This window comes from Pantherophis guttatus, chromosome 7 (assembly GCF_059756535.1).
Source record: "Pantherophis guttatus breed Tessera chromosome 7, ASM5975653v1, whole genome shotgun sequence".
Taxonomy (NCBI): Eukaryota; Metazoa; Chordata; class Lepidosauria; order Squamata; family Colubridae; genus Pantherophis; species Pantherophis guttatus.
The window spans coordinates 37,776,252-37,800,215 of NC_142069.1; the positions used below are offsets into that span (position 1 = coordinate 37,776,252).

Here is a 23,964-nt window from a genome sequence, read left to right on the forward strand (position 1 = left end):
AGTGCAGTGCATCCCTAAAATATGCTAACAGCAAGTTAATAAACTGACCTCTAAAGCCTTTTGTTGGCTCTTAAGCAGCTCTTGCTAATTATCCCAGTGCCGGAGTGACCACCCACTGCTTGGGATCATATGGCTATTTGGGGTTGTTTCATTCTAATACTGTAAAGGAAAGACTACAATAAAATTAGTAAGCACAGTTGTGGTCACATGGTTTTTAGTTTAGCGACTGTCTCGCTTCATGATTGAGTTGATGGTCTCAGTTGTGGTTGCTAAATTAACAATACCTGATAACAACAAGAACAGTCACTGATATTTATTTGATGACTTCCCAAATGGACTTTGTGTATCTTTGAGCAGGTATAGATAAGCTGGTCCCTACCGTTAGGACATTAGGCACATTCCTTGGTGCACAGTAGGCTCACTATACTATTTTTAAAAAGCTTAGATTGTTTTTATTAAAAAAAGAAGCTGGCATACTGCAGAGCATAAGATGGCAGAAACAGCATTGTCCAGCAATGGCTTAGTGCCACCATAGGCTTCTTAGAAAATAGAAGGCATGGGTGATACTACCTAGGGGTTTGGTTTTTTTGGCTACCTATCTTTCTGGATGGCTAGAGTGAATGACGGAGAATTTATCCAGTAAATATTCAGCTTTCCATCCTTTCTAAGATAGGTAAAATGAGGACCCGGTTTGTGGGGGCAATAAACTGACTTTGTATAAAATATACAATAGTATGAAGGCTATTGCTTAACGCATTGTAAGCCGCCCTGAGTCTTCAGAGAAGGGCGGCATATAAATAAAAAAAAAGAAAAGGGGGGGGGTTGTCACTGGCCACAGCATCTGTTTTGTCACTAGAAAACTCTTTGACTGTCATTTTGTGATAATGCCCACAACTTGTTCTTAAAAGTTCCAGTGATCCCAGCTGCTACACTTAGTATAGAATCAGTCAAATGTAGGTAGTTATTCTACATAGCAGGAGGAGGATCATGTTCATTATTTTTTATAAATTAAAATTTGACCATTAATTTGACCATTCATGATCATGAACTTGATCTTCTCTAATTACTGGTATTCAAATATTACCCTTACCTATAGCTCTGAGCTCACAGAAATAAATGTAGTAATGGGGGGGTATTATGACAGTAATTCCTAGATGAGAAGAAATGTCTGCCTGGCTTGAAAATATTTATTGTTCGTTTCCAGTGCGATATTTCTTTAAAATTTGTGACATTTTGTTTTTAGGTAAGAGGTATGTGTGTATCCATAATAAATTATATTTGTATATTCCTATTAAGAGGTTATGTTATATGAAACAGTGCAAACCTATACAGGTAATCCTCAATTTAAAACCACAATTGAGCCCAAAATTTATGTTACTAAGAGAGAAATTTGTTAAGTGAATTTTACCCCATTTTATGACTTTTCTTGCCACATTTGTTAAGTGAATCAATGCAGTTCTTAAATTAGTAACACGGTTGTTAAGTGAATCTGATTCCCCCATTGACTTTGCTTGTCAGAAGTTCGCAAAAGATGATCACAGGACTCCTGGACACTGCACCCTCATAAATGTGAGTCAGTTGTCAAGCAACTGAATGTAAATCATGTGACCATGGGGATGCTGCAATGGTCATAAGTGTGAAAAATGGTCATAAGTCACTTTTTTCAGTGCCGTTGTAACTTCACTGCAGTTCTGGTCACTAAATGAACTGTTGTAAGTCAAGGACTACCTACATTTTATTTGAAAGCAGGAATGACCCAGAATGTCATTGGTTGTCTGGTTAGGCATAGTGTGATGCATAGGAACCAATTCTATTTTTCCGGTGTCTGCATAAAGATTTTAATATTTTTAAATACTCAGCAAAATTGGGACTATAGAACAATAACTTTTTAAAACTTATAATGACAGGATTACATTCAGATAACGAAATACTTAAGACAACTCTTCAGCGGCACAAAGCACTTTCAGTAGAAAAGGATCGTGAATTAATACGTAAAGTACAAGCTGCCAAAGAAGAAGGCTTCCAAAAAATTGCAGCATTACAGGAAGAGAAGTAGGTACATTTTTGTTTGTTTTTTTTCCAGCTTTTTTAAAAATAAAAACTGCAATGTCTGCCTTTGATTCTCTTTGATTATAATTCATTGTGCTCCCTGTCCTGGCTATAAAATTTATATTTTTTCAATTGCTGTTGACATTTCTGTTATACTGTTTTGGATTATAATACCTTTTTTTTGATATCTCATTTCTTGCTTCCATTCCTTTCCATTGCCAAAAAAATGGGTTTGCTTATGTCACATCATCCATGAGGAAATATATGGTATATACAGTTTTTTGCTTTACTCCTAGGGCTTTGCCAGTAAGAGAGATTTTGATGTTACAGAAGTTGTATGTAAATACTTTAGTGTGATACCAACATTTCTTTATGGCATGGGTATCTGATACCTGGTCTGGCTATGAAAGTCAGATTAGTATAGTGGTGAAGACATCAGACGAGCAGCTAATCCCATTTTACGGCAAAGCCAGCTGGGTGACCTTGGGCCAGTCCGCCTCTCTCAGCCCTAAGAAGGAAGCAATGTCAAACTACTTCAGAAAAACTTTGCCAAGAAAATTGCAGGGACTTTTCCAAGCACCCGGAGTCAGGGCTGATTTGAAGACACCCCCCCCTCCAAAATCTGGCCTATTAAACATAATCCTATTATTTAAACAAATGCTTTTTATAGTTATTCACTATATTTTAGGTTAGAACTTGAAACTAAATTAAGTGAACTAGAGAAAACCAGAATGGAGCAAGATGCTCAGAGGCAATCAGAGAAAGATCAGTATGAAGAAAAGGTTTCTGCTATGCGCTTGGAAGAAGAGTCCACCAAAAGGGAAATCCAAAATCTTAGGTAAGGTACTATGTAAGGATTTAATGTATTTAAAAAGTTCTTAGAATGTAACAGTTTAGCTACACAAGATGGATATTAAAGCAAGCAGTTAGTTTCCAATAAAGATAAAGCAGATTTTCTAATCCTATTTATAAAACACTTTATTAAGTCACCAGTTTTACATTAATTTGATAAGTATAAAAGTTTTTTTGCAGCAGTTTCTTATACAGATTTTGCTATCCATGTCTAATTCTCCAACATTTTTACTCCTTCAGCCTTATTATTTTAGTTTAAACAAAATTTATTAAAATGCATTTTAGGATTGAAAAATTAATTGAAAAATCCATTTTCAATTAGGAAGAATGAACACAAGAAAAGTAATAAAGATGGGATAAAAGCAGAAAAAACAACAAGAAATGGCTTTTATTTTGCTGTTTTATAAACTCAGAAAATGTTTAAATTACTTTGTATCTCCCTTACATCTTTGTCACTTCTTCCTTGGCTACCAGATTATTAGCATTTATCACATCCAAGGATCAATATATAATTTGGCCTTACTTTATCATTTATGCAATAATAATGCTTTCCTGAGTATAAATCCTTGGCTGCTTCTTTATTATAACTGATATAGTATTTTACAATGTCAGCATTTTACAAGATTTATGTTCCATTTAATTAATTTCTTGAAATTCAACAGTTAACTGACAGCCCTAATATGCTTGTTCCAAATTTTTTCTGTATCCCAAGCAGTGTGGCATTTTATGCTCAATTAAGAATTAAAGGAGAATTTAAGTTATTCAGAATATTTGCCAGCTGCAATTGCCCTCAGGCCTCAGCTTCAGCCCCAGTGCTGCTGCGGAGTGTTGCCTCTAGCACTCCAGCACCAAAACACAAAACCCTCACTGCCCTGTGCGCCACAAGTCCTGCCACACCCAACAGGCCTTAGCCATCTTCCTCCTGCTGTGAGAAAGCACTTGCAGCCCGGCCCTATATGAGGCAGCTTAGGGCCAAGTCAGGCCTTCTTCCCAAGGCCACTCTTGCCATCCTCTTAAATAGTGCATTGTGAGAATGGAACGAGCTATTTGCAGATATGTAGGTGGGAGTAGTTCAAGATAAAGTGATGGTTTGGAAAGCCTTTGAAAAGCTTCTGAGATCTTCTCAAGCATTGTGATAATGGCATGCTTGCTGTTCTCCAAATAGCGCAACCCTGATGCCATCGCTGGCTATTGGGGGCGAGTCATTGGCCCCCATGGAGAGGGCTCATAACTTGGGTGTCCTCCTGGATGCACGGCTGTCTTTAGAAGAGCATATGACGGCCGTGGCCAGGGGGGCTTTCGCCTGATACGCCAGTTGCGTCCCTTTCTGGATCAGGACTCCTTATGCACAGTCACTCACGCCCTCATCACCTCTCACCTGGACTACTGCAATACTCTGTACATGGGGCTCCCCTTGAGGAGCACCCGGAGGCTCCAGCTGGTCCAGAATGTAGCCGCACGGGTTATTATGGGAGCGACATGGCGCTCCCATGTAACACCTCTCCTGCGCGAGCTGCACTGGCTCCCGGTGGTCTTCCGGGTGCGCTTCAAGGTATTGGTTCTCATCTTTAAAGCGCTCCATGGCTTAGGGCCCGGGTATTTACATGACCACCTTCTGCCACCGATAACCTCCCACCGACCAATCCGCTCCCACAGAGAGGGTCTCCTCAGGGTGCTGTCAGCCAAGCAATGTCGACTGACGACCCCCAGGGGGAGAGCCTTCTCTGTGTGGGCACCCGCCCTCTGGAACGAGCTACCCCCAGGAATACGACTGATCCCGGACCTCCGTACTTTCCGTTGAGCTTTGAAGACCTTCCTATTTCAGCAAGCCGGGCTGGCTTAAAATTTTAATGGGTCATTTTATGGGCAAAGGGTTTTAAATTTTGGGAAGTCAATTTAATTTAATTCTGTTTTAATTTATTTTAATTTTTATATTGCATGTATTTTAATCTTGGCTGTTCACCGCCCTGAGTCCTTCGGGAGAAGAGCGGTATACAAATTTAATAAACCTAACCTAAACCTAACCCGTTCCTGCAGTGCTTTAGAAGGCCCCTGAAGCTTTCCAAAGGCTTTCCAAAGCCTTGCTAGGACAGGGCATAGTATTTGAAGATAAGTGGGTGGGACAGATTCAAGAGGAAGCCGTCTTTTACCTTATCAAGGCTCAGAACCAGGAATGGCTTGGATCAGGGTGGGTTCTTGCCTAACAACTGGTGGGATTTGGCTAACAACAGGGAGTGCTAGATTTTCTGTCACTGAGCAATGAGGTCATGTGATATTTCCCCTAGCAACCAATTAATGATTGTAAGCCACTCAGGGTCTCTACTAGGCGAGATGGATGGCATATAAGTTGTATGAATGAATGAATAACAGCATCACTTAGCCATTGAAATTTCAGATCCAATTATCATTTAACTCAAGGACTACCTGTATAGACATGTTTTTAAGAAAATATTTTATAGCTCTGCTTTGTATTGACTTGTAGAGTAAAGATTCAAGAACGAGTTACTACTGCTGAGGATCTAGAAAAAGAGAAAAGTGAAAATGCAAATCTAAAGCAGGTACGAAGTTGGTTTATATTCTTTCATCTGTTTTAATTTGTAGCAGTTCACGTGATGGTTTTGTTTTATTTCATATTTTGGTTTTTTTCTGTTTTGATTGCCATCTTCCATTTCAAAAATAGAAAAAGAGTCTTCCTTGGATACAAAGCAGTCCAGAAATCATCAGCATCACATACAAGAATCTGTAATTTATTTGGTCATGGTATTTGGTGTTAGGAAGAATGATACAATTTTAAACGTTCATTTTGTTTTTGTTTTTTACATGTTCATATTACATGAGAAATTTGGTATTGCAGTGTATTTATTTATTTATTAAATTTATATATCACCCAGCTCACTCTAAAAAATGAGTCTAGTGTATTATTTTATACATCTTGGTAATAAACACCAGTATCTCCCTTAATGTACCTTTAACCTGTTCTTCCAATGAAGTTGTAGTCAAGAATGACTATGCCATCAATTCTTTCCATTGTACCAGGTTTCCATTCTCATTTGTGATCTCTAAATTCTGTGGCTTGGCTTGGAGGTTTCTAGCGTTGGAATGAGACCTTCTTACAACCTTTCTTAACATAATTATCATAATGTATATCCATTAACCACTTCCAATATTGGCCTTATTTCTTGTATCCATTATTTCATTGCACCTGATATGTTTTATTTTTATTTTTATTTTATTATTTCTTTGACTGCTCGGGCAGCATACAAGTTTAAAAAATGCTGATGTTGATTTTCTGAAATATCTATGCCTTTTTGAACTGGTTGATGCTATCACTGGCCAACTTTCCCTCCGAGACTAGTTTAAAAGTTGCTTTTTTGATGTCACCATCAGAGCTTTAAAGATAACAAGCAGCACATTAAATAGCACCTGAAATATACCGGAAGCCAATGTATCTCATGCAGCTATGGTGTTGCACAGGTGAACTTTGGAGTACCAGAAAATGTGTGCATTGCCTCATTTTGAACCAGTTTAAACTTACTAATATTCTTCAAGGAGAAGACTCATCTACAGCACTTCTGAAGATCATTTTCCGGGAGACTGCTAGGTTTTCTTACTCGATTTCTTGGCCAATATAAGAACAGACTGCTGGATCAGATGGGCTGGATTTTACAGCAAAACAACTGACACGCAACACAAATCTGTACAAAGCCCTCTCTGGCTTATATCTACCACCTGCTTTTTGAGCAGAAGCCATGAATCTATGAGGACTCCTAAATTATGCAATTATGTATAGGGTATGCTCCATATTGTCTCTCTTTTTGATGTTAGTATCTGGAAATAGGAAGTCGGGATACTCCTCCCACCATTTTCTCTACTAAATTTCCCATTTTTGCTTCCTCCATCACTAATTCCCCTGTTCCTATTTTCTCTCTCATTCTCTTGCTTTGGTTACGAGCTTTCAACCGACTTCACATAATTAGAAACGTGTGAGGTGAAGGATATCTAAATAGGGTCATCTATCACTTTACTCTTGTTTTTAAATGAGCCATATTTTATGGTGAAGAATTGTGGTAAGCAGTTTCTGATTTTTATGAAGTGCTTCTGCTTTACTACCAATCAATTTTTTTAGCTAATTCTGACTTATAAAGTTGGGCGAAGGGTAATATCTTCATGACAATTTTTTAATATCTAATTGATTACCTTTATAGAGCAGTGTAAATTTTTAACACTAAAATAATCAATGTTAATTGTTCAGAATTCCTGATCATGCAGAGATCTCTTTCATATCATATAGTGCCGTGATGGTGACCCTATGGCATGTGTGCCACAGGTGGCACGCAGCACCCTCTGTGGGCACGCAAGCCGTCACACTAGTTCAGTTCTGCCACGCATGCGTGCATGCCTCCCACTGGCCACCTGGTCGTTGGGTCTCTGCCGCGTGGGAGGCAGGGCTCATGCGGGGGCCATGCATGTGGGGACTGTGCATGCATGTGTGGGGGGGCACATGTGCAGGTGGGTGGGGGCCATGCACGCACATACATTGCATTTGGGGGTTTGGGCACGCGCACACATTTTCACATGCCTGCACTTTGGGCACTCGGTCCAGAAAAGGTTAGCCATCACTGATATAGTGTGTTCAATTGAATCCCCCAAAACATCTTATTTGAACTAAAGTACATATTTCAAAATAGCAGATTTGTGTGTTAGTGGCTACACTGAGGATCATAGAAACTGTGTTTATCCCTACTCTATAACAGGCATCACCAACCCCAGGTTATGGCCCACTACTGGGCTGTGGCTCATTTGGAACTGGACCACACAAGTGGCAGACGAGTGTCCATGCATAGCTCCATTTGTGTGAGTGGTAGGCACTCACATACACGTGTGTGCAGCTCCATTTGCATGAGCAGCAGATACTTGCGTGCAAAACTTCATTTGCATGAGTAACGGGCTCATGGAAATGGATTTACGCACGTTCACACGCGCGGCTGCTGCTCACATAGAACCCTCCTCTCTCCTTCCCCCCCACCTCGGTCTGCCAAGCTGGAAAGGTTGGGGACCGTGCTCTAGAATTTGATAAATGAAATTGATTATTTATAAGATATTTCTATTACAGCAACTGCATGATCTGCAGCTTCGAGTGGCTTCCTTTTCACAGTCAGAGAATGATTTTTTGGATTCCAATCAGAAACTCAAGGAAATGCTGGAGAGGTTAAAACATGAATGTCGGAATGCACGAAGTCAAGCAGAAAGAGCTCAAGCAGATTCAGAGAAGTATGATTTCACTGTTAATGCAATGCTACTGTTGTATATTTTGCAACCAAAAAATTGGATGACATGAAGAGCAACTTGCCATAGACATCTAGTATAGGTTCATTGGTCTGTAACAGAATTTTCTCTAAAATATCAAAATTATTTAACCATTTAGAGTCAGAACATTTTAGTCTAGCTTTCTGCAGAAACAAATTCTAAGTGGTTCTTAATGGGAAAGTAGAGCAAAATTAATGTGCACCACTCCTGTGTCCCTTCTTCCTCAGGTTGGCCAATTTGTCAGCCTGCCAATTGATCTGAGCAGATTCCTGACCATAGGTATGGCTGGTCCATATAACTCTCCTCCAGCTTCCGTAAGCCACCACTATAAAGTCCAGTGACTTTGCTTTTTTCCTGCAGTCTCCTGCTCTTAGAACATTTACTGTGTATTCCAGATGCATGCACAAACCAAACACACATGATCCAGATCTTTGTCCAGAAAGAAGCCTAGTTTGATCTCTGTGAAATTTGGCTTTCCATGCTAGGAGGATTTTGCAAAAATGCCCTTACCCTCAGTGGGGGTTCTCAGTTACATGCCTTCTTGGTTCTCTCAACTGTTGTCCTTCCTTCCCCAAACATCTGACTCCTCAAACAGTAATCAATTGTAAGTAAATAAATAGAATATGACTTAAAGCTGATACATAGAATTAAGTGGACAAACTGTTCTTGACCTTTCCTTCTGTTCAGATTGGGTTTACTTGTATATATTGCTTTTACAAAATACGTTTAGTTTTCAGTCGTATCATTTTAATCACATCAATTGTGATTGTCAGTAATTCACAGAGCCTGGATAGCTTAGCAGACTAATGCATTGTAATTTAACTCCAGCTGTCTGCAATTAGTAAGTTCGAATCTTGCCAGGCTCAAGGTTGACTCAGCCTTCCATCCTTTCTAAGGTAGGTAAATTGAGGACCCAGTTTGTGGGGGCAATAAGCTGACTTTGTAAAAAAATATACAAAAGTATGAAGGCTATTGCTTAACACATTGTTAGCCGCCCTGAGTCTCCGGAGAAGGGCGGCATATAAATCAAATTAAAAAAAAAAAAAATCAATTGTGAATTACTGATGTTGTAGAAGATGAGGTTTACTTAACCTTTTGTCATCCATTCTGAGACAATGGTTTGCTTAAAATTATGGACATGTTAGTTGACAACTTGTTTCTGGAAAAAATAAAGCAATTGGATTCTTAAAATGCTCACAGTTTGTTAAACAATCTATTTTATATATACTGGTATATGCACAGATGATGGCTTCTTAAAGTCACTTGAGAAATTAGGCACATAACGATTTCTATAGCTGTATATTTTGTATTTTTAAATGCTCCTAAAAACTTTAAACACCTAGCTTTTATCTTAGCGTCTCTTATTATGTGGATGCAGTCTAGATGAAATTATTTCAGATAAATGGAACTGGAACATTTGAACAAGCTTTCCCCCCCGATGACACTGCATATCTCTGTGAAGAATAGAGAACCTGAATTAAGATTCTGAAGATTTTACGTTTATTGCCAATGCTACTGCCTGATTTTGGGCAGCCCTCAAGCATGATTCTCTGATATTTGCTTCGGATACTCTCGTAATAATTGTAGCAATTCTTCTTCTTTTGGTCCTATCGTCCCCATGACAGTGGCAGCAGTGTATGGTGGCTGAGTGAAGAGTTTGCTTCTGAAGGAGGGAATTTGAGAACCCAATGTTTTATAATCTGTTTTAGAATCCTTACCACCAAGATTGTCTTATAACAATATTTATATTCTATGTCAAAGTGTTATGACAGGATTTCACATACTGTTCTTAATGTAGGTGACCCATTATTTTCAGAATTCTTCAGTAATTTTGGTAGCACAGTCAGTGCTTTATTCCCAATGAATAATATTCTTGAAAAGACATCCAAAAACAGCTTATGAAGCAGCTGCCTATGCCTGGAAAAAGACTAAAAATTTGATAATATATGCTTTCATATATATTATAGAGTACTATATATTTTTCAAAAGATTTGCACAATCTTAATAAAAGTAGGTAGCAGGGTGATAGCAAAGACCTGTTTAAATATTTCTGTATTTATTTAAAAGATTTATGTACCGTATTTTCTGGCGTATAAGATGACTGGGCGTATAAGACGACCCCCAAATTTTCCTGTTAAAATATAGGGTTTGGGCTGTACTCGCTGTATAAGACTACCCCTCTTCCAACGCACACCAAATAAAAATTAAAAAACATCAACTGGCTCAGCCACAATATAAAAGCAGCTGTGCTAGCCCCAAAATGGCCCCTGCAACAAGCAGGAACCTCACACAGCCACAAACCTCCCGCCCCAAAACAACTTTCACACTTTACACACACACAACACAACACAACACAACACAACACAACTGGCTCACCCACAATGTAAAAGCAGCTGTGCTAGACCTAAAATGGCCCCTGCAACAAGCAGGAACCTCACACAGCCACAAAAAGCCCCAAAACCCAACTTTCACACTTTACACACACAAAATTCCACATACAGCTTTGTGAGATTTTGTGTGTTTGTGTAGTTAGAGTGAAACACTACAGAAACACACTAAATCTCAGAAAGCTGCACAAATATTATTTTATTTTATTTTTATTTTTATTTTTATTTTTATATGAAAGCTAAATTTAAAACTTCCTAAACTTTAAATGGCTAGGTCTAAAAAAGAACAACTAAAAAAAAAAACCAATTAACTATTTTTTTTAAAGATCCCAAAGGGGAAAAAAACTTACCCAATAGAACAGGGGTTTCCAACCTTGGCAACTTTAAGATTTGTAGACTTCAACTCCCAGAATTCCTCAGCCAGCTTTTTTTTTGCTGGCTGAGGAATTCTGGGAGTTGAAGTCCACAACTTCCTGCCTGCTTCATTGCAGGCAGGGAGTTGCTTGCTGATGATATGGATTCAGGCAAGTGAAGCAAGGCAAGTGTTGCGACTAGCAGCTAAGGTAAGCAAGCTGGAGGGGGAAAACTTTTTTCCTTCTACATGGCTCTGGCGATCCCAGCTGAGTTGCCTGATTAGCATAGCAGATCGTCAGAGCTTGGATCGCCAGAGCCACGTGAAAGGAAAAAAGTTTTTTCCTTTTACATGGCTCTGGCGATCCCAGCTAAATTGTCTGATTAGCAGATCGTCAGAGCTTGGATTGCCAGAGCCATTTAAGGCTCGTCAGAGCCTTTCGGGCTGGTCTGCCTGGTTACAGGAGAACGACACCCGGCGTATAAGACGACCCCCTACTTTTGAGAAGATTTTCATGTGTTAAAAAGTCGTCTTATACGCCGGAAAATACGGTACCTTCCCCCAATCTTTTGTACCATGTACCCTGTGTTACGCTGGCTTAGTAATAAAACAGCCAAAACAAAACAAAAACCAAGAACTTCCTGCACTCCAAACTATATAATACACATATCAACATTCACCTTTGTTGAATTCCTGTCTCCTTGTACCCTAATATTTGTGGGGGAAAGCCAGCAATTCAAGGCATTCTGGAAACCTAGGAGTAGGGGCCTGCTGGATTTCATGGGGAAGGGAGGTTTTCGAAAGGACTGATTCCTCTCAAGAAGACGTGCTGCTTAGGGCCCACTAGAACAGCAAAGCTGCCTGAGGAACTCTGGGAGTTGAAGCCCACAAGTCTTAAAGTTGCCAAAGTTGGAGACCCCTGCACTAGAAAGCAGCCTTTATGGGAAGGGATTCACAGAGACTTTTCTCTATAGCTGAATACAGTTTATTGTAGCTTAAAGAAATTTTTCTGAAGCAAGTTTTTAAAGTTTTTTTGACACTTAAGAAATTCAGTTTCTCAGCATGAAATCCTTCACAGATTATCTTTTTTGCTTAGTGTTTATATTATAGAATAATAAGAAACATGCTTTTTAGGATTGTCTGGAATTCATCTGGGCATATCAAGTATTCTCTATACATTCAGGAAAGATGGCAGTCACATCTGTGGATTTATAATGTTCACTTCTGTGAAGAAGTAGAATTAATTTGTAAAATAACCACTGTTTGTTTTTTAGGAATTTGGAAGATAAACAGCTAAAGTGGCTAGAAGAAAAACATAAACTTACTCAGCACGTCACAGAGATAGAAGACAAGTATAAAGTAACAAAAGAGAAATTGTATCGAGCATCGGTTGCTCAGAAAAAGGCATGTCTCGTATGCATAATTTTGAAAAGCTCTTCATTTTTAGTTGAATCAAAATTTGTGCCATAATTAAGCTAAAAGAAGATCCTAATCTGTAAATAACATTATAACATAATTATATCTATTACCAAAGTTTCTTTTAAGTTTGTGAGGCTGAGAAGCCATGATATATATTAACTTAATATAAACAACATGATGCTAATATTAATTGTGCTAAATGTAGCCTTTTCATATGAGTTACTTTCAAAAGAACAAGAGTTGATTCACTCATTACTATTTCTCCTGATGAATGTTTGTGATTGGGAAAGTTTTTGGTCAGGCTGCAAATATTCAGCTACATATTTAAACATGGGAGTCAACCTTAAAAAATATAAATTTGTATATTGTATTAATTACAGAGAAAGACACTTAATGACAACAAGCAAAAGAAATTACTGAACAAGATAGAGCTCTTAGAAGCCAAGAGAGAAGAACTAGAAACAGAAAACCAAGTGTTAAACAGGTATAATTTTATGTTGTTTGATTCTGAATTGCATAATGTTTTATACTGTTGCTGTTAAAACATTTTAGCTACAGTCTTTGCTGTCTTACTTAATGAGAAAACATTCTATTTTGAAAGGAACCTACAGCTGGCCTATCTTGGTCAAGACCACAGACTAATTAAATTAATTGGCAAATTTCTGATATTTTTTTTTTATAAAACTGTATGTACTATATATATATATATATATATATATATATATATATATATATATATATATATATATATATACATATATTTTGTTCTTAGCACTACTGTTACCTTGAAACCATGATACTATATTTCAGAAACTCTTTTAGAAATATAAAAAATGCTTCTAACTAAAAGAACCCTTTTTCAATTGGAAACAGTCATTTCATGTTGAAAATAAGCTGTTCCAATCTTTTGGAACTGTTCTAAAGATGTTTAAACTCTACAGGAAGCATTTTGAAGTTAACAGGACAATATCAGACTTGAAGCATTTCTACTTGCCTTCAGGCAACCTATTTCAGGCTCAAAATGTTTTTATTTTATGGATCGCCAATGGGGGATATCAAAAGGTTATACTTAGAAGCAATAATGTTTTATTGGGAATATGTAAAGGAAGCAGTATTCAGTTTTAAAATCTTGTGTTGGATTTGCCCATCAGCATTTCATTATTTATTTGAGAGATGTTTGGTGTAGTGGTTAGGGTATCAGGCTAGTAACCAGGAGACTGTGAGTTCTAGTCCTGGGTTAGGCATGGAAACTGGCTGGGTGACTTCAGGCCACAGTGTCAGATTTGGGAGACAAGTTTTCTGTCAATTCGTATCGCAACCAATGGGTCAACTCTTGGTTGATTTAAAAAAAGACCGGTCCCTACACTTCAAGGAAAACATTAGTAGGAAAAGAATTTTTATTTAGTTATTTATATTTGTTATAGGCAAAATATTCCTTTTGAAGAACATCTCCGCCTTCAGAAAAGACTAAAAGATCTGCAACGTAGACATAATGAGTTCCGCAGACTGATTCTTTTTCCCAATATCCCAATACTGAATCCAGCTAACTTATTATCTTCATCTTTGATTCCTGGGCCAGAATTACCCTTCCCTCTCCTTCAGGTATGTAATATTCCCATATGACAGAATAGGTAATAGTGTTTCAAAAACCATAAAAAATAAAATTCATATTTTCCCCAAAAGTTATATGATAACTTTCCTAACCTTAATTATGCAAAAAAGTAGCAATACCATTTCTTTAATTCTATTGATTTTGGTTAAAATCTTACAATTTCTGTATAATGATTTTTTACAGTGAAGGTTACCTAAACTTTTAGTTAATCTATGTAATACTCTCTTAATTCCTCTGGCTACAGGTAAGTTCCTATAAATCAATATAAGCATTTTTATTGTCTCCATTGTATTAAAGTACTGGGTTTGTTTTTTGCTTATACAATCAGAACATATCATTGAAAGCCAGAACCAGTAGCCTGAATCTTCCACGGCTCTACAATATCTTTAAAAATAAAAGTGCTAAATAATGTATTATATTTCTTTCCTCATCTCCTTTACCTCTTGTGAAGGAGGAGCAACATCAAAGAGAACTTTCACTGCTTCGCAAACGTTTGGAAGAACTAGAGACTACACAGAGAAACCAACTGCGGGAACTTGGTGCTTCTGCTGAACGACCTCAGTCGGAAATAAGTACTGAATCAGACAGAAATAAGCTTGTGGAACAATATGATCTGTCATCTGGAGATGCCAAATAAACCATTAAACACTTTTCATTTTTTGCCAAAAATTCATCTACAAGTGCCGTGAAATAGGTAAAAGCTCTGTTTTACATCATTTGTATTATTTTTAATATTTTTTTAAAAGAATTATAATTGAAATATTTGGAAAATAATTTTCTAGTTTTAAACTCTAAGAATCATGATGCACTGTAATGTTTTGCTAATAATACTTTTCTCAAATTTTTAATAGTTTTACATTGAAAAAAAAATTCTTGGAGTTGCCCCTTCTCTATTGTTTTCAGGTTGCTATATAACGTTTCCATTTCTTGTAATTCTTGTAATTCACCAAGCTGGACCTTTGTAATCTTAAAATACTGAGAAAATGGAAAATAACATTGTTTGAGCTCTGTTATCATTATATGAATTTTGTCCACAATTTTACCTTTGAAAAATATTTTACTATCTGCACTTTAATATATTACGAAATATCAAGAAAAATAACAATCACGTTTTAAGTGAATATGAATATTGCTTTTCCTACATGCAAAAAAATGTGTGTTACAGATCAAAGTTTTGTTAACTAATCAAATCTATTTATAATATATTTTTGTAAAATCTATCTTCTCCGTGTTTTATTTATTTAACAGCCATAAAAAATTTTGAGATTAGTGGATTGTTTTTATTTTACAGCTCCTTAACTTTTAATAACCTAAGCAACAAAACAATTTCTAAAGCAATTCATTAATTTGTTTTGAGCAGTTTCCAGTAAATCAGTAAATAAGCATAAACCAGTGATGGTTAACCTTTTTGTCACCACATGTCGAAAGCGTGTGTGTGCATGCTGGCACCCATAATGCAATGCGCTTGTGACACCCCCCTTGTGCTCCCCTGCTCGCCCATGCATGTGTGCACAACCCCTCCCCCCTCCCCGTTTTGGGCCTAGCAGGCCTCCCTGCAGCCTCCTGGGATCAAAAATGGGCTGGGGGGCACAGCGCACCTTCCACATGTGCCCCACTCATGCGCAGCAGAGACCCGAAAATCAGTTGGCTGGCAAGAGGTACATGTGCATGCACGGTGGAGCTGAGCTGGGGTGATGGCTCATGTGCCCACAGAGAGGGCTCTGCATGCCACCTGTGGCACGCGTGCCATAGGTTCGCCATCACAGGCCTAAGCTAAATGGACAAATCATCTCATGAATAATAATAATAATAATAATAATAAACCTCCCTGCAGCTCAGATTCTGCATTTCTTCAGGGATTTGATGATAGAATAGAATTATTCCACTGTCCAACAAATTTAAGTGATTCTGCTACTTTTACTTTTTTTTTAGGATTGACATATAGGTGAAGACTATTTTTACTGCCAGTTCGTAGGTTTCAAGTGACTAAATTTGTAAATTAATCAGAAGAGTTACAAAGTTAGTTGGTAGTGAAACATCTGTTAACTAGCACTTATTCTGAATGGCTCTTGAGCTGACATATCACTGAAACTTAGCTAAATGAAGAGTTAGGACTCATATCTCCAATGGGCTAATCAGCAAATTTGATAGGAAAACAGTGTGGGTGGGACAGTTCATGTGCTGCTATCATTGACTTTACTTGAGCTAGCTGTAATGATCTTAGATATATTTATATTTATATATTTATTATAACATGTATTTATTTATAACATGTACATGGCCACTCAACTAGGTAGCATGCAAAAGAAAAAGAAAGCAACTAATGCAACCACACAGAATATAATGCAATGCAACTAAAAACAATAAAATGAAAATCAGACCAAAATGTATTATAGTTCCTCCAATTGGGATTCCACTCATTCTGATTCAGGGTGTGGAAAAGAACCATGTAAAGGTAGTCCTTGACTTACAGCCATTCATTTAATGACCATTTGAAGTTATGACAACGCTGGAAAAAGTGACTTATGACTGTTTTTCAAACAACCACTGCAGCATACTCATTGTCACGTAATCAAAATTTAGATGCTTGGCAACAGACTCATATTTATGACAGTTGGCAGTGTCCTGGGGTCATGTGAACATCTTTTGCTATGGAATAAAAGTTGGCCTAGATAGTTTACACTACAGATAGTCCTTGATTTAGACCTCAAATGGGACCAGAGTTTCTGTAATAAATTGTAAATTGAATCATGTGACCGGAAACGATTTAATAATTTTTACTGTGCTTGTTAAGTAAACCATGTGATCATTAAGCAAAGTCAACTTCCCCAATTGACTTTGCTTGTTGGAAACTGAAAAATTGTGAATTTCAATTACATGACAACAATGTACATGTACATGCAAGCTGGTTGCCCAGCATCTGAATTGTGATAGAGAGTAGTGTGACCTTCGTAACTTTGAGGACAGATCACAAGTCACTTTTTCAGAGGCTATCGTAATTTTGAACCATTGTTAAATGAACAATCATAAATTGAGGTCTATATTGTTTCTAAACACTCTGTTCTGTCTCAAGAACCACAATAGCCCTTTGCACTTCACAGCAGCTTTTGATGTCACCTTTCGCAATAGTCTATGGACCACTTGGCAGGATTGGCCTTGAGGTACTGTTTTGGCTACAGTTCTTCCAACTGGGCTGATTCCAGAAAGTAATTTTAAGAGATCACTGTTTGACACTTACAGAATCTCGTAGAGTTTTGTCTTATCGTGTACAGTTCAGTATCTACATATAAATGCTGGGGCAGTATCTACATATCTCAGTATCTACATGTAAGTGCTGGAAGTCTGAAATGAGGTGCCATCAATAATACCAATGCCACTGGAACTCCAAGGAAGCAGTAAGTACCATTGAATATTGCCTATGTTCAGTAATGGGCATGGGGATGTTGTGGCAAAGTGGCTTAATGATGTTGGAATTGCTGGCCAGAAATGGTCTGCCCTCCGGTGGTTCGAGCCCAGCTCTCCCATCACTCACTCCCTGGCTTCGGCCACGTGGCAGTTTGAAAGCATGCAATATTGTGAGTGGATAAATGGATACCACTTCAGTGGGAAAAACCTAGCTGGGTTCGTGTGTGCAGAGAGCGGAAGCTGGTGTTGGACCTGGCCAGATGGTAGGCAATGCAACATGAGGCAAAGCAAGGTGTAACCCGCAGAGGAGCCCGGAAGAGCCAGCAACCCGAGCACTGCTAGTCAACTGGTGCAAGCTAGTTTGTCCCCCTAGGATGCAGCAAGTACAGGCATGCAAGGATCAAACCGAAAACTAGCAATTTAGGCTGTCGGAACTGCATTTTGTCTAGCATTTGTAGAGTTCCCTGACATTATATGCCATATGCTAAATAAATAAATAAATAAATAAATAATAATAATAATAATAATAATAATAATAATAATAAATAATTTTATTTCTATACCGCCCTTCTCCCGAAGGACTCAGGGCGGTGTACAGCCTATTTAAAAACACAGAAACAAAACAACAGTTAAAATTTAAAATCATTAAATAATTAGGCTCCAATTAAAATCCAAGAAATTTAAAATACCCCAATTTAAAACGTTATGCTAATAGCCCGGCCTGGCGGAACAACAGGGTCTTCAGAGCGCAGCGAAACACCCGGAAGTCGGAGATCTTACATATTTCCGGGGGCAGTTCATTCCACAGGGCTGGGGCTCCCACAGAGAAGGCCCTCCCCCTGGGTGTCGCCAGCCGACATAACTTGGCCGATGGCACCCTGAGGAGACCCTCTCTGTGGGAGCGGACTGGTTGGTGGGAGGCTATTGGTGGCAGAAGTCGGTCTCGAAGGCACCCGGGTCCTATGCCATGGAGCGCTTTAAAGGTGGTAACCAACACCTTGAATCGCACCCGGAAGACCACTGGGAGCCAGTGCAGCTCGCGCAGGAGGGGTGTCACGTGGGCGCAACGAGTTGCACCCATAACCACCCGCGCGGCCGCATTCTGGACCAGTTGGAGCCTCCGAGTGCTCTTCAAGGGGAGCCCCATGTAGAGAGCATTACAATAGTCCAACCGGGAGGTAAATACATAAATATGTAAGATGGACATTAAGCTGAACATTTATTTAGTCATGACTCATGCTACTAGAAATATAAAAGCAGATTCAGAGTATAGGTTTGTATAGGTTTACAATTTCCCCCAAAAGAATATTACTAGATTCCTAAATGAAGGCTGAATTTGCCCAATTATATTGTGTGTCCATTCATGAGCTATCCAGCTTTGGTTAGCACCTTGATCCCAACATTGTAGGATTATACTTGAAAAGGTACATGGATGAAGCAATTGCACAATTTGGCACATAGATAATTCAAGATACAGGAACCAAAAATTTGTGATGTACCAGGCAGAATTGATAGTAATAGCATTAATTTTTTATGTCCTAAATAGCTTAAGGTCTGACTTTCTGATGGATCACTTCTTCCTTACAAACTTTGCGGGGTGCTAAGTTGCTGGAAAGGCTTTTTTTTTTTTTTTTTTGCTGTCAGGCTCATGTCGCATATGGAAGGGGACTTTTCCTGTTTGTCCAACATTTCCTTCAGAATTCAGTTGGTCTCCATTCTCTTCAAATTTAAGAACTGTAAATCTTCATTTTAAGCAATTTTAATACAAATTTAATGTGCTAACTTTCTGATTTTTTTCAAAACAATTGTTATCCTCTTTGTGTTCTCACTAGCTGAAGCAATAAATACACAAATACCATTCTGGTTGATTGATAAAAATTTTGAAATTTATTTTTTTTCTAGTTATGAAAATTATAATTCTGGAATAAAATTGATTTCTGTAAAAAAAAAAAATTCTAAGCTATCTGCCCATTTAAAAATGCTATACTTGTTTTCACATTGATTTTCTTGAAAAACTGGAATATATACTAAAGTTTCAAATGAAACAAAAACAAACATCACAGTTTATATATGTGAAATGAAACATTTTACATGTGCATACAATATATTTTCCAACTCCATTTACACTTGTAAACAATTACTTTAAGCCTAATAGATTGGAATTATATGCATCTATAAAATTTAAAATAAATTTAAATTGTTTTATACATTTATAGTAGGAATGCTAAAATTTGGCTTGTTTCCAGAGATTGTCAGAAATATTTTATTTCAGTAGTTCCTCTCAATAATGCAATATACAACAAATACATTGAAATTTTGAAAAACATTTTTAAAATCCCGTGTACAAACTCCAGCTAAAACCAGCCCTAGACATTCCCTGCCCCACCGTATGCCTCCATATGTATATGCTTATTGGAAATTATTTTCCCCATAAATGAGTACAGCCCTGGTCCCACATGTATGAATTTAGTAACTACTGCTCAAAATGAAATAAAATGCTCCATTTACAGTACTGATCCTTTCTGCATGCACAAACCACTTTCACACAGAGAAATATAAATATATATACACATTTCCCAGTGGAAATAGAACATTAAAAAACAGCATGACAATTCAGGAAAGAGTAGCTGTTTGAAGATGAAAAAAGGGAAGAAAGAAAGCAGAGGGTCATATTTAGATATTTAAAAAGGGCTAATTTTTTGGAAATCCCATTCTGAGTACCTTCCTTGCTGCTCTCCTTTTTTGAGTAGGCTTAACAGTTACTGAATGCAAAGCAACTCTGTGATGCATGACAAACAAGAAGCCTGAATGGTCTTTTTCATATTTTTTTTCTTTCACAAGCACCATCATCATCATTTTGCCCTTCAAAAGGGCAGCCCTGGTGCCTGGGCAATAACTGGCAGATATTCTGAAAGCAATTTACATCTGTCTGTGTTGTGCAAGTGTTTAACTCAAGCTGGTTTAACTCAAGCCATCATCACCCCCTTTCCTTTCTGATTCTGCTGAATAAGAGTAACTGTCTTCAAAATGAAACTGAATTCAGGAACTAAAGTCAGCAAGTCCTTCCCTTTCCTGTTAAAAATACAAATTTTAAATATGGGGAGGAGAGGATTGCTTATTTCCAAAGATTATTATGGTTATATTATGGTTTGATATAAAAACTAAATGCTAATTTTAAAAAATGTTATACTTATTTCTTGCCCAACTCTGATCCCAATGTAATCATTTTAATTTTGTGGGGGATGGGAATATACAAATTCATTGTATCACGGATTTAGTTTGGGAAGCTCTGGTCTAGCCTTCAGAGATATCCATGCTCAGTTGTATGCTTTGCTCATTCCTATGTTACTCATCCAATAATTAATAGGTAATTATTTGGGGGAGAAACGTTCGGCACCTATTGGTAAATACGTCACATTGTGCATAATATTCTTTTAATTTTCTAAAATCTACTTTCCACATGATGTAAAACATTTTCTGAAAAAAGAAAAAAACAATACCAGCCTCAATGGTTTGCTTTTTATTTTTACATAGATGTATTCAATGAAAAATATACAGGTCTCTACCTGTTCACATCTTAGAAGAAACAATGTAGGAATAGCTTTTCCCTCCATTTTCCTAGAAACAATGAGTGGTCTCCACCTTTTTGGTTTCACAGACCGGCAGTGGCAGGCTGAGATGGTTTCAAGCGTGCAACTTAATTCTGTACATGCACAAATAAAGCTTCATGTGCTCACCTGCTATTTGCGCCGCCCAGTTTCCAACGGGCTGAGGACTGGTACTAGTCTGCAGCTGGGGAGTTGGGGACTCCTATATTAGAACACATCTATTTGTATGTTACAGAACAAGCTAACCATACTGGCTTGGGAATTCTGGGAGTTGGAATCCATAAGTCTAAAAGTTGCCAAGGTTGGGCACCTTCGCCCTAGAGAATCCTCAGCCTATAGTGGCTAGTTAATCTTTTCAATGTCATTAGAATTTTCCTAGCAAGAAGTAGTGGGATCAAAACCTACTATTTGAGGCACTTTTAAGTTTTTCTATTTAAAATTTTAAAAATTGATACAGCACATGCAAACATCTGCTGATGTGTTCCCTGTAAATATTACTCTGAGCAGGATGTGATAGGCAACAAAGCATAGCAGTGCTTCATATTTGAAATCAAGAAAACACTTTAGAGCAGGGGTGTCAAACTCGCGGCCACAGGTTGGATGCATCACGTGCTGGCCATGCCCACCCCAGTTTAGCAAAGGGGGAAAAAGTTGTGATACGTCATGTGATGACGTGATGTCGCGTGTTTGATACCTGTGCTTTAGAGTGTGTACATAGCACTCCTTACACCAAACCTATCTATTCCTGAGATTCTGCACCACCCCAATCCCAGGAAAAGATACAACTTCCTGAAGGAGTTGCAGATAATATGTTTTTGCCTTCAAATGCAGGCATTGCAGGGCCCTATAAAATATAACTGAGAAAATTGGTATTCCAATAGCAGGGAAGGCATAGAAGCTGAGTGGAAGAGCCTACATCTATGTGATGCCCTCATTCACATTTACTTTATAGTCAATAATAAAATTATGATACACTTATGAATCTTCAGTTGTTAAAAAACCCTCTTTGTAATTTTTATTTTTGCCCTTATATTTACAATGCATGTACCTTGTTTTCCCCAAAATAAGACATCCCCTGATAATAAGCCCAATCGGGCTTTTGAGCGCATGGCAATAAGGCCAAGCGCTTATTTCAGAGTTCAAAAAAATATGTCAAGGTCTTTTTTTCAGGGAAACATTGTATATACTAATGAAAATACAGATAGGAAAGGCTACCAGCTCCATTTTTAAAAAGTGCAGATACAGTGATGGAAGAATTTCAAAGTGTAAATTTGCGTTCGGAAGACAGAGAATGCAAACCCCTTCCATGATCATGCCAAAAAATTTATATGGATGCGTCCATGACATCTTCAGCGGTAGAACTAGATATGAAACCGACTTTATCAAGAGGTGAATTGTTTGCTGTATCAATGTGCTGGGTGGAAATTTCCCCTCTGTTTCAGTCCCACGTCACTTTTAGTTATGCCACAATGTGTAACTATTTGGGGGAAGTTGAAAATCTACACTTCATTATAAAACCATGTAGCATTTGAACGCTCTCTAATTTTGATGCTCAGACTATGAATAACAAGAATATATTTGTGCTTATCAGAAACCAACTGAGGTCTTTTTAAGGCACATAAATTGCTGCTGAATGACAGCATAGAAATTAGATGAAGTTGTGAACGATAACACAACCAGTTTGTTTATATAAGATCTGTATTTAAGGTTGTTTTTAATGCAAAAAAATAAACCAAAATTATTTGATTGTATCTATATAGGAGGGAAGATCTGCATAGAGGGATTGCTTCAGATGCCAGCAGCAGGCAGATATACATCTCAGTCCAGGCTCCACTTTGTTGACACATCTGGAGATGTCTGTTCCAATCTGAGGGCATCGGTTGTTGATTTTGTGTGAACAGAACTAGTTGACCAATATTTTGAATTTGGTTCCATAATAGCACCAATTATAAAATTAAATTCCTAAGCCCATTTGCATTTTTTCTTTTCATCCATTAAACCTTTTATATTTAAGAGTTGCTGTTGGGCTTCTTCCAATCCTCGTTCTGTCTCTAATTTATTCAGTATCTATGAGAACAAAAGAATGTATGCTTATTTTGCTTATCTAAAAAAAAAAAATTTCCCCCCAATGTTAAAAAGTAAGCTCTGCTTAAGTAACCATTCCTTCTAAAGCCAGGCTATTTTTGCATCTTCCTTTGCAAGTTATTATTAATCACAAAATGAACACTTCTGTTGGCACTAGCAACCTCAATTACAGTCACAAGTGTTTCTGTAAATACAACTCGAATAGCAATAAATGGATGTTGTATATCTGTTAAAAGCAAAAAAACCTCCAACTTCAATAATCAAGAGGAATCAACTATCCAAGTATAAATAATGGCATATTGAGTGCTAAAACATTTTTATTACCTGCCAGTTAGATATAAAATGCTTTCGAGATCATGAAAAAAATGGGATATTCAGTGTGTTTGGAAACTAATTATATTAAGTCAGTCTAGTTAATCTACCTCACATGCATTGACTTCTGTGTTTTATTTATAGAAATCATAGTTTTCCATAAAATAAGATTTGTTTCTAAAAGGTTGCACAAGACAAAGAAGATAGCAATGGCAGGAGACAAAAGAATGTAAAACCCAAAGGAACTCTGGATTCTCCTAAATTAAATTTTGGCACTTATTAAATCTTAGAAAAGGGGTGGGTAACTTATGTACTGGGCATGTCTTTACCAAACTACAGGTTGCTTTCTTCATCTCTCCCCCCCACCCCCCGCCAGATGATCTTATTAGCCAGCCTGTGAAAAACAATGCTGTATTGTCAGTAGAGAAACAGGACTGGCCTTAAGAATAAAATGCAAGGTGCCTGGGGTAAAATAGAAAATAGAGGAGTGGAATGGAATGGAATAGAATAGGAATATATGTAGATATAGATATAGAAATAGGGTATAGGGACTCAGTCATTATAAAAAAGATCACA

The 23,964-nt window shown here is 37.6% G+C and overlaps 2 protein-coding genes across 4 annotated transcripts in view; one reads left to right on the forward strand and one right to left on the reverse strand.

Moving 5' to 3' along the window:
* The window catches only part of CEP83 (centrosomal protein 83), a 40,610-nt gene extending 17,601 nt beyond the window's left edge, over positions 1–23,009 (forward strand). For 2 of the 3 annotated variants that reach the window (XM_034403303.3, XM_034403304.3), the window contains exons 9-16: positions 1,908–2,052; positions 2,738–2,887; positions 5,384–5,459; positions 8,015–8,172; positions 12,222–12,351; positions 12,747–12,850; positions 13,791–13,968; positions 14,430–15,196. In XM_034403303.3, coding sequence (XP_034259194.2) covers positions 1,908–2,052; positions 2,738–2,887; positions 5,384–5,459; positions 8,015–8,172; positions 12,222–12,351; positions 12,747–12,850; positions 13,791–13,968; positions 14,430–14,615 — 1,127 coding nt within the window. In that variant the 3' untranslated portion in view covers positions 14,616–15,196. Of the gene's footprint in view, positions 1–1,907; positions 2,053–2,737; positions 2,888–5,383; positions 5,460–8,014; positions 8,173–12,221; positions 12,352–12,746; positions 12,851–13,790; positions 13,969–14,429; positions 15,197–22,751 lie in introns of those variants that run through there. The other variant, XR_004588759.3, reaches the window with a different exon arrangement.
* Positions 19,248–23,964, reverse strand: part of PLXNC1 (plexin C1) — a 79,000-nt gene continuing 74,283 nt past the window's right edge. The window contains exon 31 of the mRNA XM_060694829.2: positions 19,248–23,058. Within this exon, the coding sequence (XP_060550812.2) occupies positions 22,954–23,058 (105 nt within the window). The 3' untranslated portion in view covers positions 19,248–22,953. The remainder of the gene's footprint in view (positions 23,059–23,964) is intronic.